The sequence below is a fragment of the Crassostrea angulata genome, chromosome 4, assembly GCF_025612915.1.
Source record: "Crassostrea angulata isolate pt1a10 chromosome 4, ASM2561291v2, whole genome shotgun sequence".
Taxonomy (NCBI): domain Eukaryota; kingdom Metazoa; phylum Mollusca; class Bivalvia; order Ostreida; family Ostreidae; genus Magallana; species Magallana angulata.
The window spans coordinates 39920091-39935157 of NC_069114.1; the positions used below are offsets into that span (position 1 = coordinate 39920091).

General features: G+C 33.0%; 1 protein-coding gene across 3 annotated transcripts in view; it reads right to left on the bottom strand.

The window, feature by feature from the left end:
- The window catches only part of LOC128180076 (serine/threonine-protein kinase 36-like), a 42449-nt gene that overhangs the window by 18991 nt on the left and 8391 nt on the right, over nucleotides 1-15067 (bottom strand). For all 3 annotated transcript variants that reach the window (XM_052847902.1, XM_052847900.1, XM_052847901.1), the window contains 11 exons: nucleotides 13195-13345; nucleotides 12671-12801; nucleotides 10816-10923; nucleotides 9426-9524; nucleotides 8226-8320; nucleotides 7779-7842; nucleotides 7134-7244; nucleotides 5730-5804; nucleotides 5267-5598; nucleotides 815-928; nucleotides 374-533 (listed from right to left, as the gene is read on the bottom strand). In XM_052847902.1, the coding sequence (XP_052703862.1) occupies nucleotides 374-533; nucleotides 815-928; nucleotides 5267-5598; nucleotides 5730-5804; nucleotides 7134-7244; nucleotides 7779-7842; nucleotides 8226-8320; nucleotides 9426-9524; nucleotides 10816-10923; nucleotides 12671-12801; nucleotides 13195-13345 (1440 nt within the window). The remainder of the gene's footprint in view (nucleotides 1-373; nucleotides 534-814; nucleotides 929-5266; nucleotides 5599-5729; nucleotides 5805-7133; nucleotides 7245-7778; nucleotides 7843-8225; nucleotides 8321-9425; nucleotides 9525-10815; nucleotides 10924-12670; nucleotides 12802-13194; nucleotides 13346-15067) is intronic.

The following is a 15067-nucleotide window of genomic DNA, read 5'->3' on the forward strand; positions in this document are numbered from 1 at the left end:
TCTGTAAAACTATTCTATTTAGATAAAGTGTTATATTTCTTATGTATGGGGTGAGCCAGTTTCATTGTTACTACTTGATCTAAATTTTCAAAAGTAATTAAAAGAGAGATAGAAAAAATGATTTGTTTTATAATTGTGTACATAAACAAGATCTAGGTACACCCTGAATTGAAAGACCTGGCTTTTAAGTAATGGACAATTGAATATAAAGTGTAAATGACTGTGCTTTGACCTTAACCATTGATTGACATTGTAAAGTTTGATGCAAACATTTTGCTAATTAATGAGGAGATGATGATATCAGAAAAATAAAAAATGCTGCACATATGTATGCAAAGGCAAGATCAATGTTCTTAAATACATGTCTGTATACCTTAAAATCATGCACTGCTTGAGCAAACTGTTCTACAAACATCTGATTTCCCAGTACCAGTCGGTTCAGTAGGCCCATAGGTGTCTCTATCTGTTCCAACTGGAGGTACTTGGTACAGGCAAAGAAGATTCGAGGCAGGACTTGTGTCTCATACAGACATCTAAATCAAAAATAAAGACAACGACTTATGCCTATGTATACCATGTCAAATAAAATAATTCTAATGTTACATTTTGCGTACCGCTGGTACATATTACATGTATGTGTATTTGTATAGTTTTGTTTCAATACAATGCATGGGAAGCAAGAAATTAAATTGATGTGGCCTAAGGCAATAATGATATGAAAACTGCTGTAAATTTTTTTCAACCTCTGGACCTCTAGAGTATCAACCAAGTTTTTTCCCTTATGAAAGTAAGAAGTGTGCATTTAAATACTCACTGTTGGACCTCTTGGAGAATATCTTCAGCAATGTCTACAGCAAAAGGGAAGCAGAAGAGCTGAGTGACCTCCAGAATCATATCAACAGTCAACTGGGGACCATCGCTGCTGAACCTGTACGTAAAGACTGGGGTAATTAGTCGAACTACAGACATAAACATACACACGTAAACTTAACATAGAGCTAGCTTGTACCTTTGATACAGGCTTTTCTGCATTTTTTGCCCATTTTAAGATTTTTACAAAATTAAATTACATTAACTTACACACATAATACTTGCATAAAGAAATATTTTGATAACTGATACATAATACCCCGTGGAGTTTGATGGCATTATAATTCTATCTTTAGATATTGAACAACATGATTCATAGTGTTTTCTGTAAATAGCTCGGAATTCTTGTCAGAAAAGCCCAATATTTATCATTTATTAAAAATGTACTAAAATATTCAAATACAGCTTAGAAACTGATAGCAAAATTACACATTGTTGGTTTTAAAATAAATGATAAACAATAAAATCAACTTCCGTCAGTTATTTGATTGATCTAAGCTTTACTTGAAACAATAAATTTGTAGGCACATTTTACCTTGATGTTTTGTTCAGTGTAATAAAGTCAAATATCTGTCCCATTTAAACTATTATTAACTTTTTTTTTTAAATCTCTCATTAGAAAATTATCAAAAAGGCATATTACCGCATATAGTCTTTTTTGATGTGATAAACAATAGAATTATTTCTTGTTTTCAACAATAGTGAAAATACATCTGTATCTTACAGGTCAGGTATTTTATTTCATTCCAGGGATGTCAACAACTACTTGACTCAATCATCGACAGAAATTTTCTTAGAAAAATACTGGACCGTTACTCTCTATAAAGTAAATGAAATTTAAATTTGACCCTCTTGTTATTCTGTTGCTTCTTTTTAAGGTCTTCTATTTTCAACGGAAGACTACTCTATTATTTTATTGGTTTTTTTTTTTTTTTTTTTACACTTTTTTTTTAATCTTTCCAACTTTTTGTGCAGAAGATTTCTCGGAGATGAGTTGTCCAAGTTTTGTCAAATTTTCAGCTTAAATCTATTATCATCTGAAGTTTATACATCTTTGATTTGGTAAAAATCACATTCGGTTCATACTAATCTGCCATTTTGTAATTTTTCCTTGAGTTCTTGTTCACACATCTCCTCAAAAACGAGTAAAGATAGAAAGCTGAAATTTTCATGAATGATAGAGGAAATGCTAAGCTAGCCTAATGAAGAAAATCATTGTCTGGAAATTCTGATAATGAAAGCCAAATCCGGAAATCGGGAGATTTTCGTGTTGTTTGACAAAATTCGGGTGAAAAGCATAACCCGCCGGGTCATAAAAAATAATCGGGTGAAAGGTTGAAAAATCAGGTGTGACCCGACGAAATCAGGTCAGTTGGCAAGTATGGGGATCATAAAGGCATATTACCGCATATAGTCATTTTCGATGTGATAAACATTAGAATTATTTCTTGTTTTCAACAATAGTTAAAATACATCTGTATCTTACAGGTCAGGTATTTTAATTCAGTCCAGGGATGTCAACAACTACTTGACTCAATCATCGACAAAAATTTTCTTAGAAGAATATTGGACCGTTACTCTCTATAAAGTAAATGAAATTTGAATTTGACCCTCTTGTTACTCTGTTGCTTCTTTTTAAGGTCTTCTATTTTTAACGGAAGACCACTCTATTATTTTATTGGGTTTTTTTTACTACATTTTTTTTTAATATTAACATTTTTCTCGGAGATGAGTTGTCCAAGTTTTGTCAAATTTTGAGCATCAATCTATTATCATCTGAAGTTTATACATCTTTGATTTGGTAAAAATCACATTCGGTTCATACTAATCTGCCATTCTGTAATTTTTCCTTGAGTTCTTGTTCACGCATCTCCTCAAAAACGAGGAAAGATAGAAAGCTGAAATTTTTATGAATGATAGAGGAAATGCTAAGCTAGCCTAATGAAGAAAATCATTGTCTGGAAATTCTGATAATGAAAGCCAAATCTGGAAATCGGGAGATTTTCGTGTTGTTTGACAAAATTCGGGTGAAAAGCATAACCCGCCGGGTCATAAAAAATAATCGGGTGAAAGGTCGAAAAATCAGGTGTGACCCGACGAAATCAGGTCAGTTGGCAAGTATGGGGATCAAAAAGGCATATTACCGCATATAGTCATTTTCGATGTGATAAACAATAGAATTATTTCTTGTTTTCAACAATAGTGAAAATACATCTGTATCTTACAGGTCAGGTATTTTAATTCAGTCCAGGGATGTCAACAACTACTTGACTCAATCATCGACAAAAATTTTCTTTGAAGAATATTGGACCGTTACTCTCTATAAAGTAAATGAAATTTAAATTTGACCCTCTTGTTATTCTGTTGCTTCTTTTTAAGGTCTTCTATTTTCAACGGAAGACCACTCTATTATTTTATTGGGTTTTTTTAATACATTTTTTTTTAATCTTTACCATTTTTCTCGGAGATGAGTTAGCCAAGTTTTGTCAAATTTTGAGCATCAATCTATTATCATCTGAAGTTTATACATCTTTGATTTGGTAAAAATCACATTCGGTTCATACTAATCTGCCATTTTGTAATTTTTCCTTGAGTTCTTGTTCACGCATCTCCTCAAAAACGAGTAAAGATAGAAAGCTGAAAATTTCATGAATGATAGAGGAAATGCTAAGCTAGCCTAATGAAGAAAATCATTGTTTGGAAATTCTGATAATGAAAGCCAGCTGGAGTCAAAATATAGATCATACATTTGCGATGAATTTTCTTTGTCCATGCATCTTACACTGCATTTTCGAGATTTTAGGCATCAAATTTCTGAAGCTCATTAGTTAAGAGTCATCATGCCCAGGCAACCTATAGGTTCAAGCCCTGAGTGACAAAAAAGATTTCTCCTCCTTGTGTGCTTAAATTACGATTTTATCTTTAAAATGATGGATTCTGTTCTTTTCCATTTTAATTTTGTAAAAGAAGCTACAATAATAGTGCTTTACCATATCTGTGTATTGAGTTCCTTAGTTACACATGTATTAATACTGAAATAAATTAAAATACTGAAGAAAATAATCACATCTTAGTACAATGCTTATACATTGTTCTAACATATGTCCTAAAATAAATAAATAGTAAAAATATGCCGGATAAAAAAGGCATATTACCGCATGTAGTCATTTTCGCTCTGATAAGAAATAGAATTATTATAATGTGTTTCATTTAGTAAGTGCAATATGTAATATTTAGAATTTTTAAAATACTCTAAGTTTAATATAGAAGTCACTGAACCAACTGGTGCATGTATAATTCTTGTTTTCTGTTTAGTCTGTATCTATGAAATCGTTTGAACTACTTCTGAATGTTGGAACTGTGAAAAACTACTGTTGCCTATTTTTTACCCTAATTTTCAAGAAGAAGTTAAAAATGTAAAATTGTTAAAGCACGACGCACAGACAAAGACCAATTACAATAGGTCACCTGAGTGACTCAGGTGAACTAAAAACTTAAGTTTAAAACAGGGCAAAATATGACTAGAACTGTACCTGCATGGTTCTCAATGTTCTTAGAAATATATACATATATGCATGTATTTGAGGAAAAAAACATTTTAAATCAAATACATTAAATACACATAAATTATCAAATGATTTTGAGTCGAAGATACATGTATTGTGACAGTAGAATTATTTTATATGAAAATCTAGAACACACTTACAAAACAATGAGTAATCAACTATAGCTTGACTGGCTGACATGGCTAAAGCCCTAATTAATTGACTTAGTAAGGCTAACCAAGGAAAATTGAGATCCCTAATCAATTCATTAGTTTAATAATATATCCTTTTCTATGTGTAAATTAGAGCATAGTTTTATTCAACATTCAGTCCCATCAACCTTTCAAAACGATATGTAAACCAGACCTGATCGAGTGACCTAAAAATCTGAGATCATGCAACACTCATTTGCATATTATTTTTATCTCATTTGTGTAGTATACTACATGTTTGATAAACCTTTGCTTTATCAAACGGGTGATTATCAAATACTTCAGGTCAGAACTATTTTTGACACAATCTCTCACTTCAGTGACCTAGTTTTTAAAGATTTTTCTGTATATTCCACATGATCATCATTTCTACTGTCCAAAATATATTTTTTGTACCCATGCAAAATCAGCTGTTTTGAACGTTTTCCTACCGTGTACTTTTTACTACCGAATATTACTAAGTATTTGTTTTCAACCTGCTCCGTACGATCTCTAGTGCACTGTGTCAACTGCATGCCTTGTTGTGCAGCAATATGCCTTTGATGCTGAATGCAGTGAGCAGCCAGCTGAATTTAGCAGTGGCTGATGTTATAGGACATTTTACAGGATAACTGCATCTTCAAAATTTTGGAAGCTTACCCTTTGTACATACAACTGAGGAATTCCCTATGCATGAGGTGTACAATAGTCAGAAGTATGATGCTGTCCGGCACTGCTAGGTTAGGGATACACTGATTGGTCTCCTTCGTGAACACTGTGACAGCCAGTTGGAGGACAGCCATGAGGCCCTGAGGGGAGACAAGGGACCAATCAGGGGCATGGAATCCCGGCATTTCCTCACATTCCATCTCTATGTCATGAATGGGAGCATTGGTCTCTGGGTTGGTGACCTGTAGAGCTTGAGCCACTCTGTGCCAAAGGGTTCCCCAGATGCCTGTCTCTATGTAAAGCTGTGCAACTGGGCCTTCAGACTTCATAGAGCGATAAAAACAAGCTATACATGTAGTAAATGGAGTAAAACTTTTATCGAAGGAATAACATGATTGTAGCTTAAGTTTTAGCTACATTTATCTTTGACTAAAAAAATCTGAACATTGATTACCTGTGCTAACATCTCACACAGAAGCAACAACAGTCCATCTAACACTCCATAATCAAAAGGACATCTAACACAGATCTGGAACAAACCAAAAACTATGTTACACATAAAGATACTGTAAGAGCATAATAATGCTTGGTTTTAATTTCCAAAATCCATGACTCTCATGGTTAAAACATTCTCAATTTTCCCAAATAGCAATGGGCCGAACTGATCACCTGAATATAAAAATCTATCTAGAGACTGAATATAATACTACATGTAGATAATTAAGTTTTCCTTTTTTTAATATTTGCTTATGATGCAGTGGGATAGTGGTTGGGTTCTGTTGGATATATGTGTGAAATATATAAAGTCAGAATGTGAAAAAAACTTAAGTCTTAATTTGATTACATTATTTGGTTTCAAAAGATATGAAAAATTATCAAGAAACTATTTACTTGATATTTAATAGTTTAATAATTTAGATAAACTTAAAGCAATTGCTACTTTGATCTTGGGCCTTTCCAACAAGTGCAATTTAAGCAACCTCAAATGAATTGTGTTGGAGTCCATGAAAATTTGAAAACCCTTCTTTATCAAAAAACTTGATATAAATACAAGACAGTGCATTATCTGATGAGATTTAAACTAAGCTTCATGAATTTCAATGATATAACCTGACAGTTATTCAAAGCTGACTAGACAAAATTGATGGGAAAAGACCCCCATTTTGTATGAAATTTTTACATCCAGTGATATGAGGTTAATTTTATTAACTCTGTCAGAAAAGTCTGAAAAGCTGCGTTTGACACTTAAGACCAATTATGGTCAGAAAAAAAGAAATTGACTTAATGGGTATATATATCACTCTTAATATTTTTAGAATTGGTGGGACAAATATTTAGTGAATTAAATCTAAATAGTTCCTACACTTGCAGTATGTATAAATTTTATAGTAATATTTTATATCAAAATGCTTGACATGTAAAAGAAAACAGAAATTGCAATTTTAAAGGCAGCTGGCAAATATTGAAAGGAAGGCATCGATACATTTCAATGTACAACCTTCCAAAATTGGGGAACTCCTAATTTAACTTTAATTTTTAGAGTTTTCAACTCATTTTGCAGGAAAACAAATCTAACATCCAAGCCCGAGATTTTGACATAAGAGAGATAATTTGATGAGGTTTACTCTACGGGGTCCTGCACTGCCAAACATATATATCATTTAAGTTAAACACTACTGCTTACATAAAATGTATTAGTGGACTATACAAAGTAGAGATTTTATACAATAATGATCATTATAGAGACCTATTTTGGGTAATTTAACAACATGTACGTGAATCTATTAAGTTTGAATCCCCCCTCTAGATCTTTGCATGCATGCCAGGTGCTTGTTTCCAGGTTTTAAGCATGTTCTACCTGCTGTAAGTCTGTGAAGACGGCCAGACACGCCTGTAACATCTCCTCCGGCTGTACCTCTACACTCATCCCACAGTAGATCATCTGACTGAACAGCAAGGCTGCTGCTGCCTGTGTGTGGAAATAATATGGAGAATGTGGCTGCAGTTGTAGCACTTCAACATTCCCTCAACCATTATTAAAATATCTTTAATATCCGACTTGACCTTTATCTCTAGCAATCAATTAGCACTAGAATTAAGCAATACGGTCACTAAATATAACATCTCGATCTATCTTGTAAACAAGTAATGTATGTAGTTCAAAATAAAAAATCAGAAATACCCGGTAATCAATTAGCACCATCACTGATCTTTAAATGGAACATACCCATGCAGTATTAAGTTCAAAATTTGTCTGTGTGAGTAACTTAATTGGAGAATACAAAGTAAACATTTTAAATGTAGTGGTGGCATTTCAAAATCAAACAATCTTTTATCACCAACTTAAGCTTGATTTCTTGCAATCAATTAGCAGTAAAAAATTTAGATTAAAAAAAAAACCCCAAGACTAGAAAGATAGAAAGACCAAACTAAAATAGATGTACACCATAAATTAAAGCAAAAACAAAGAATAATCCTTGAGACCAAATAAATCTATACTCACTGTATGACTAGCAATTGTGGACTCTAGAAATATGGAGATCATTAGGCCTGCAGAATCTGTCAAGCTGTTGCCACCAAAAAACAAAGAAATATATAAATGTGATTTTTTGCAACAATGACATGGACTGTGGGGTCATTTACATTTCTGGGGCCAATTTTTGTGAACTGGCAAATCTCTTATGATTGAGTTGTATATGTATGATTTAGTATTTCTACTTGCTAAATAAAAACTGTGTTTCACAACTGAATTGGAACCTTTATTCGTGGGTGAAGGGTACAACAAAATCCATGAAAAAAATAAAGGAGCCAATTTTATTTTTAAATAATCCAAAGTAAACACTTAATAAGAATTGTTACTGACTTTATAAATATACCACAATATGCAAGCAAGTTACCCCCCCCCCCCTCCACCCCACCCCACACACACACACACACTGTGTGAGCTTACGCTGGTGACATAGTCTGTAGTTGTATGATGATGGTACTGAGGACGTGTATAACTGTCTCTATCACCGCATTTATCTCCATGTCTTGGATCTCCACCTTAATAAAACAAAAATGTTGATGTTACAAACATTTCACAAATATTGAAGACAAAACACGAAAATGATGTCCTAATAAGTAATGAAATGATAAGTAAATATCAACCAATCAAAGGTAAGCAGTGTTAAACTAGACAACATGGAAATGGTGACCATCTCAAACAGCCCCCCTAAATAATGGACAATAGGGTGAAAAAAATTTCAGAGAATTTTGCTTTGTCCTTGACCTATAACTTAGAAATTTTGGAGCTGCACCTCGATCTAATTCAATCTCATAATCCCTTACATACCGGCATTTTTGTCCAATCTGAGCAAGATTAAGCAAATCAGAATTAATTTACAGTCTAAAACTGATTATAAAAAGATATGCTATGACCTTCATATTAACTTAGTTCAAGGTCACTTTACATCTAGCTGCAATAATGCAGCTACCGTACACCATTAACCAAAAAGCACTGTTGAAGTAAAGTATTAGCCAAATAGGGATAAGTGAAGTTAAATATATGCTCTTTAAAAAAGGATTTTAGTGTGATTGGAGATGACCTTGACACCTGCCCTACAAACATCATTCAAGGCCACTTCATTTCCTTTGATCAAAGAAACATATGGATGAAGTAAGAGCCAGATTGGAGCAAAGGAAAAGATATGCTCAGGGCATGGATTTTTCATATAAATCAGCTATGACCTTCATATTTGACCTTGAAAATTGGTTCAAGGTCACCACACTTTACTCAAAAGCTCTGCTTATGTCAAGTATGAGCCAAATAGGGCTAAGTGGAAAGTATATATTCTCTGAGAAAAGGATTTTTGTGTGGTTCAATATGACATTGTCCTTGGACCTACAAACTTCATTCAAAGTCACTGCACACCCTTTGACCATGGACTCTCTGTGAGTGAAGTATGAGATATGCTCCGGACTAGCAATCTTGGATGGACAGACAGTGTTATGGTATACAAATATCAACCAACCAAAGGTCAGTAGTGTTAATGTAAATAAATATCAAGCAATCAAAAGGCAGTAATGTAAAGGTGCATTAACTAACACCTTTGTGAAATTTTCCATTACAAATTTTTATCACATCAAAGTCCAAGGGACATGTTTTTACCTTTCCCATGAGAATACCCAGTAGAGACTCCATGTGTTTAGTGGAGTTTGAGATGTATCCACAGAAAGTCTGAGACACCTGGCAGCAGGCATAGACAACCTACAATGGTTCAATAAATAATGTCCAATTAAGATTTTTGATACAGTAATCACCCTAAAGCAATGGTATATGTGAGGATTTTAATTTCTTAATATGCATGATTGCAGTTATCTACACTCACTAACTTAGGATAAAACTTTGCCATTCAGTCAACTTTAAAGTGAGAAAACATTTAATAAAACTAAAAGATGACTTGATAGAAGGGCTTCCCCAAAATTTTCTGCCATATTCAGTGACTTTTTAAAAAAAGGAGAAATTTCCCTAGATATTCAGTTCAGTTTTATGCAATGATTTGTTTGATCAATTTAAATTTCATCAATTTATATTAAAATGTTATGAAGATAGATTGATAAACTCCCAGTTAACCTCTGAGGCCAAATATTACTAATGGACTGGTTTTCATGTCAAAAATTTCAAAATTTGCAAAACGAAATAACTCATTTTTTAAAAATATTTTTACTTAAAATGGAAATTAAGTTAAGGATATTCCTCTTTTCAATATAGCAATTTCAAGAATTTTAAAGTCACTTTAACAGAAATGTAAAGTCAGAAAATTATTGTATAGTTGATCATAAAATGCTTTAGTAAATACATATATCTTGGTGTGAGATCAATGAAAAAAGTAAGAAAAGGATTTTTAAATCTAATTTAGCACATTAAAATAGTTAAATCAAACTCATGGGGAAGATCAAAGTCAAAACTTAAAACACAGATGAATATCTCTCCTATTTTTTAAAATCTTTTTATGGATTTACGCATATATATACAATGTACATGTACACGAATCTACTGTAAACCAACATTTATTTGCGGCGACTTTATTTCGAGATTTACTTCCAATAAACTGGTTTGCGATGACTAATGTTTGCGACCAAGCCTTATCCAGACCCGTATTTTGTTATAACAACCATATGATAAAGACTGGTCCACGCCGAGAAAAATATTCGCGACGACGGGGCTCTCAGGAACCTTGCGAAAATTTCTCGCACGCAAATAAAAGTTGGTTTACAGTATCTTGAACAGTTCTCAGATACAAACCAACATAAACAAAGTTTGATAGGCTGGCAGACAGAGAGAAGGGTGAAGGACAAAAGACAGAAAAAACAAAAACTACATACTCCAACCATTTACACAGCTGAGCACTAAAATGCCATAGAAGTTGTGTTTTTTATAAATATTATTTTGATAACAGCATTCTCATAAAGACTAAATATTAGTTAATATTTTTAATATTCTTTGATAACTGCATTCTCAAAAATACTAATTATACGGTAATTAAAAATCCAATGACCTTGAGGACATTTGAACAGTGCGCTGGATGTCTCAGTAAGATGAAGACCTCATCAGCCAACTGTTCAGAGCCTTTCTGTGCCAGCTTGTCTCCAATGTACAAAGCAATCTACAAAACAAACACATGAAATGGGATTAAAAGAGAATTCTTAACTTCTAATATCCTTTCCCTATCTTTAAAACTTTAGATTGCCTGGGGTTTTTTTAACCAGTAGGAAAGAAGTGGATTGGAAATGCTTGACTTGCATATCAATGAACGACTTTTCTTTCAATCTGTTGATAACATTTATATTACGAGGGTCAATCAAAAAATACGAAGACAATGTGGCTGTCCATCATATATTTTTCATTAAAGTCAACACTATCAGATTTATCTGTGCACCAACACTTATGTTATTGACGTGCGAAGTTTTAGTCCATTTGATGAAACGGTATTTTTGTTACCCCTTTTTAAAAACAACATGTTTTGTCACCACGGCGCACGGTAACGTTCAAAACATGACGTCAATATTAAACACACACAGTTTATAGATAAACCCCATCTTTATATCACGCTTAGTCTCTTGTGGCTCTCTTCTTACAATTTAAAATTGCACTGAACCACTTAACATCTTATTTGCAAACATTTGTTCGAGAATCATAAGTTAGTTCTTCAAAGTTTTCATTTTCTAACAGTCTATCTCTTGGTTTACTGTAACGATAACCCTGAACGTCGGTTGACGTTACTTATTTTTTTAACAAATATTTACAGATATTCTACTCTCTTTCGGACTGTTTTATATTCAAAATACAATTACCACGACTCCCACAAAATTTTTTACAGTTAAACACAAACTTGCAAATAATTGTTGGCTTATTTTTTTTGCACCATTGAGCATTTTCACAGCTTGTGTCGGCTTTTTCCTGGGTTAAATCAATTTTGTTTGTACCTCTCGTTGCGCCGTGACGTCCGGCGACGTCGATGTTTTTAGTCAATTCTATAGAGGACTATCTGTCATTAGTAACTAATATCTGTTCGACAAAACAATATATCCCGTCTTTATTTGGAACATAGAATACCGAGACAAAACTTAATTTAAGGTTTCTATATTATTTGATTTTAAGCCCAATTTATAGAGATATTACTTTCAACATTATATGGTTTATTGTTGACATAACACAAATTTTGACCATGCGCCGTGACCTCATTTTTGCAGGATTAGATTCTAAATAATTCTTAGAAATAAAGGTATTTATTAACTTTTTTTCTTGCAAATTGTTTGAAACTGTTGTTAAATTATGTCTACCAAATTTAGTAATGATATGACGTTAAGTAACATAGCTATGACAAAAGTCTTTGTATTTTTTGATTGACCCTCGTATAACTGAAATCAAATCCCCATGGAATTCATGTGCATTTTGTATGTGATGTAACTGACTTTGCTTTACAAACAATAAAATTAAATCCACTAACAACCAACTTAGATCACAAAGCAACTAAATTTTATCCAAACAAATATGTTATCGTCCCAAAATTGCACAAAACTGCATATCCTATGCTTCACCTCTTTCAGGGTATTAAAATACATGCATGTACAATTGTTTATGCATAAAAGACTTCGAAGGAAAAAAATGAAGCCATGATTTTTATATGATTTTTTAAAAATAATTATCAGAATCATGATATTGGTCCTAACAACAGTTTTTCCAAAATCATCTTTTTAAATAAAATTTTGGTAATACATGTATGTGGCTCCCTTAATTGAAAGATGTCAGGTAAAACTTTTTTCTAACTACTGATGGAAAGTTTACAATTTCTTGTCCCTATATATGCTACATACAAATTTGGTCAAGATCTTTTTTCATTAAAGGTGTACCTTTCTTCTTCCATCAGCAGCCTCATCTAGAGACAGAGGCAAATTGACCATGGCTGCGATGGTGGTGACGGCTAATTGTATCAGAGATTCCATCCTGTCTGTGGCTACCTCTCCGTTACCCTCTGCTAGCTCTGTAAACAGATATAGTTATAGTAATTGTGACAGTGTTAGGAAGAGAAGACAACAAAACATACAAAAAAACTCCAATTACACGTTGAAACTTTGTTTCTATTAAAAAGTTCGTAAATATCAACTGGTTTTCAAAAACCATATTAGTAGTACATATCATTTGACAAAAGGTCAACAACAATAATCATCATAAAAATATTATGCTTAATCTAATCAATCTAAAGCCATGCATGCTCTACTTCACATATGTAAAGATAAAAGAGTTCAAAGGCTGATCTGTAAAAGTTTACCAATAAAAGACAATGGTAAATGGTGGATTGTGGTAGAAAACTCATAGATGTATCAGACCTAATCCTGTTTTTATCTTTGGGCTCATTAGCAATAAACTATTTTACCTGTGAGTTTTTTCAGAACGTTGGGGTCCCCCATGGTACAGTTCAGTATACAGTCCAGTGTGTTGGTCTGTTTGCTGGCCAGGTGAGTGAAGTATTGGTTAGCCACCTGTAGTTTGTTTCTCTCCATAGCTTCACAGGTGTACATTGCACACTTGTAATAAAAAAAGTGACATTTATTACAGCACATTGTATTTACAGCACATTGTGTTTACAGCACGAAAACTTGCTGTAAACCAACTTTTATTTACAATGACTTTTATATCTTGTGATTTATCATAGTACATGTATATACGGTACGCATCAATAAATTTTCACTATCAAATCTAATCTAACGTAAAGTATCGTGTATAATACGCACTTGTGTGTAATACGCACCCCACAAAGTTGACCAAAAGATAGTGAAAAAAACATCAGGTCCAAACAAATTAGACCCAGCCACGTTAAAAACATCCTGTGAAGTCTGACACCGGAAATTGTTAAACAAACAACGACCTCCTGTGAGTCAACAGGTGTCTGCTTACGTGATGGCAAATACACTGGTGATATTTAAACTTGTTTGATGCAAGGAATAGTGTTGAGAGAGGATAAATATTTCAATACATGGAAAAAACTAAGAATATGATATTTCTGACGCAGTAAATTTAGTATACACTCATACAACATGGCATAACACGCTATATCGGCAATCACTACTCCCGAGGTATCAATAATCCTGCCTTGAAAAAATGGGGTAAAATTTTTGTCCAATATACAATACGCACCCCCCCCCCAACTTTTGATCAAATTTAGGCTGAAAACAGTTACGTGTTATACATGCTACTTTAGGGTATAACTGTGTTGGTAAAAAATGAATATATTTGCAAGGACTACACTATCCCAATCCTCACAAAAGTTTCTCGTACACAAATAAAAGATGGCTTACTGTATATCTAAACGGAACAAGGTAAGCTTTATTCTTATGTAACAGGTCTTCCTGAAATGTTTTTTAAATCCACTAAAAAGTGCCATAATAGTAAAGATTATATAAAAATTTATTGAACTAACACAATAATGGAATTTATTAATAAAGGCATCAGATAACTGATTTTTAAAGAAGGGTGTAACAGAACATGTGGCAACACACTTTGAAAAAATTATGCACTTTGAAAAAAAATTTCAAAGTGCGTTAAATTTTGGACAAAATCAACGCACCTTGAAATTTTTTTTCAAAGTGCCTTAAATTTTGGACCAGGTTAACTCACTTTGAAAAAATTGTTCAAAGTGCGTTCTGAAGGTACATCAACATTTTATGGTATCGACACTCGTAACGCACTTTGAAAAAATAGTTTTATATCACAAATTCTGGAACTGAATTTCTAATTTGTTGTTAGTATGATGATTTGTTAACACTCATAAATCTAATTTATCGTATTTAGAACGGGGATTGGGTTGGGGGTGGGGTTAATCAAAGATACAGGTCAAATACCAATGCATCATTTAATTGATTACAAGAAGAAGGTCCCCTACCCCTCATTTTTCCTTCCAAAACATATGATATTCAGCAACTTTAGATAAACATTTAAGATCGGAAAAAGAAATATGTTCTGTATAAGTACATGCAGTGTTATTGAAACATCTTCTAAAAGATCATATTGTTTTTGATAAACAGAACTAAGGTATCCTTTTTCACATCATATTTGCAATAGACCAGTTGAAATATATTATCATATTGATCTCCACTATTCATATTCGTTCGGGCATAGCCCAATATACCTGATAAGAGGTAAATTTGCTGCATATACTCAAAAAAAGGAAAATGCAGTTGCTAAGCAATGAAGTTTATGTCATATTTGAGTAATTCAAACCTCCTGAATTTTTCTTTCTGTGTAAATTG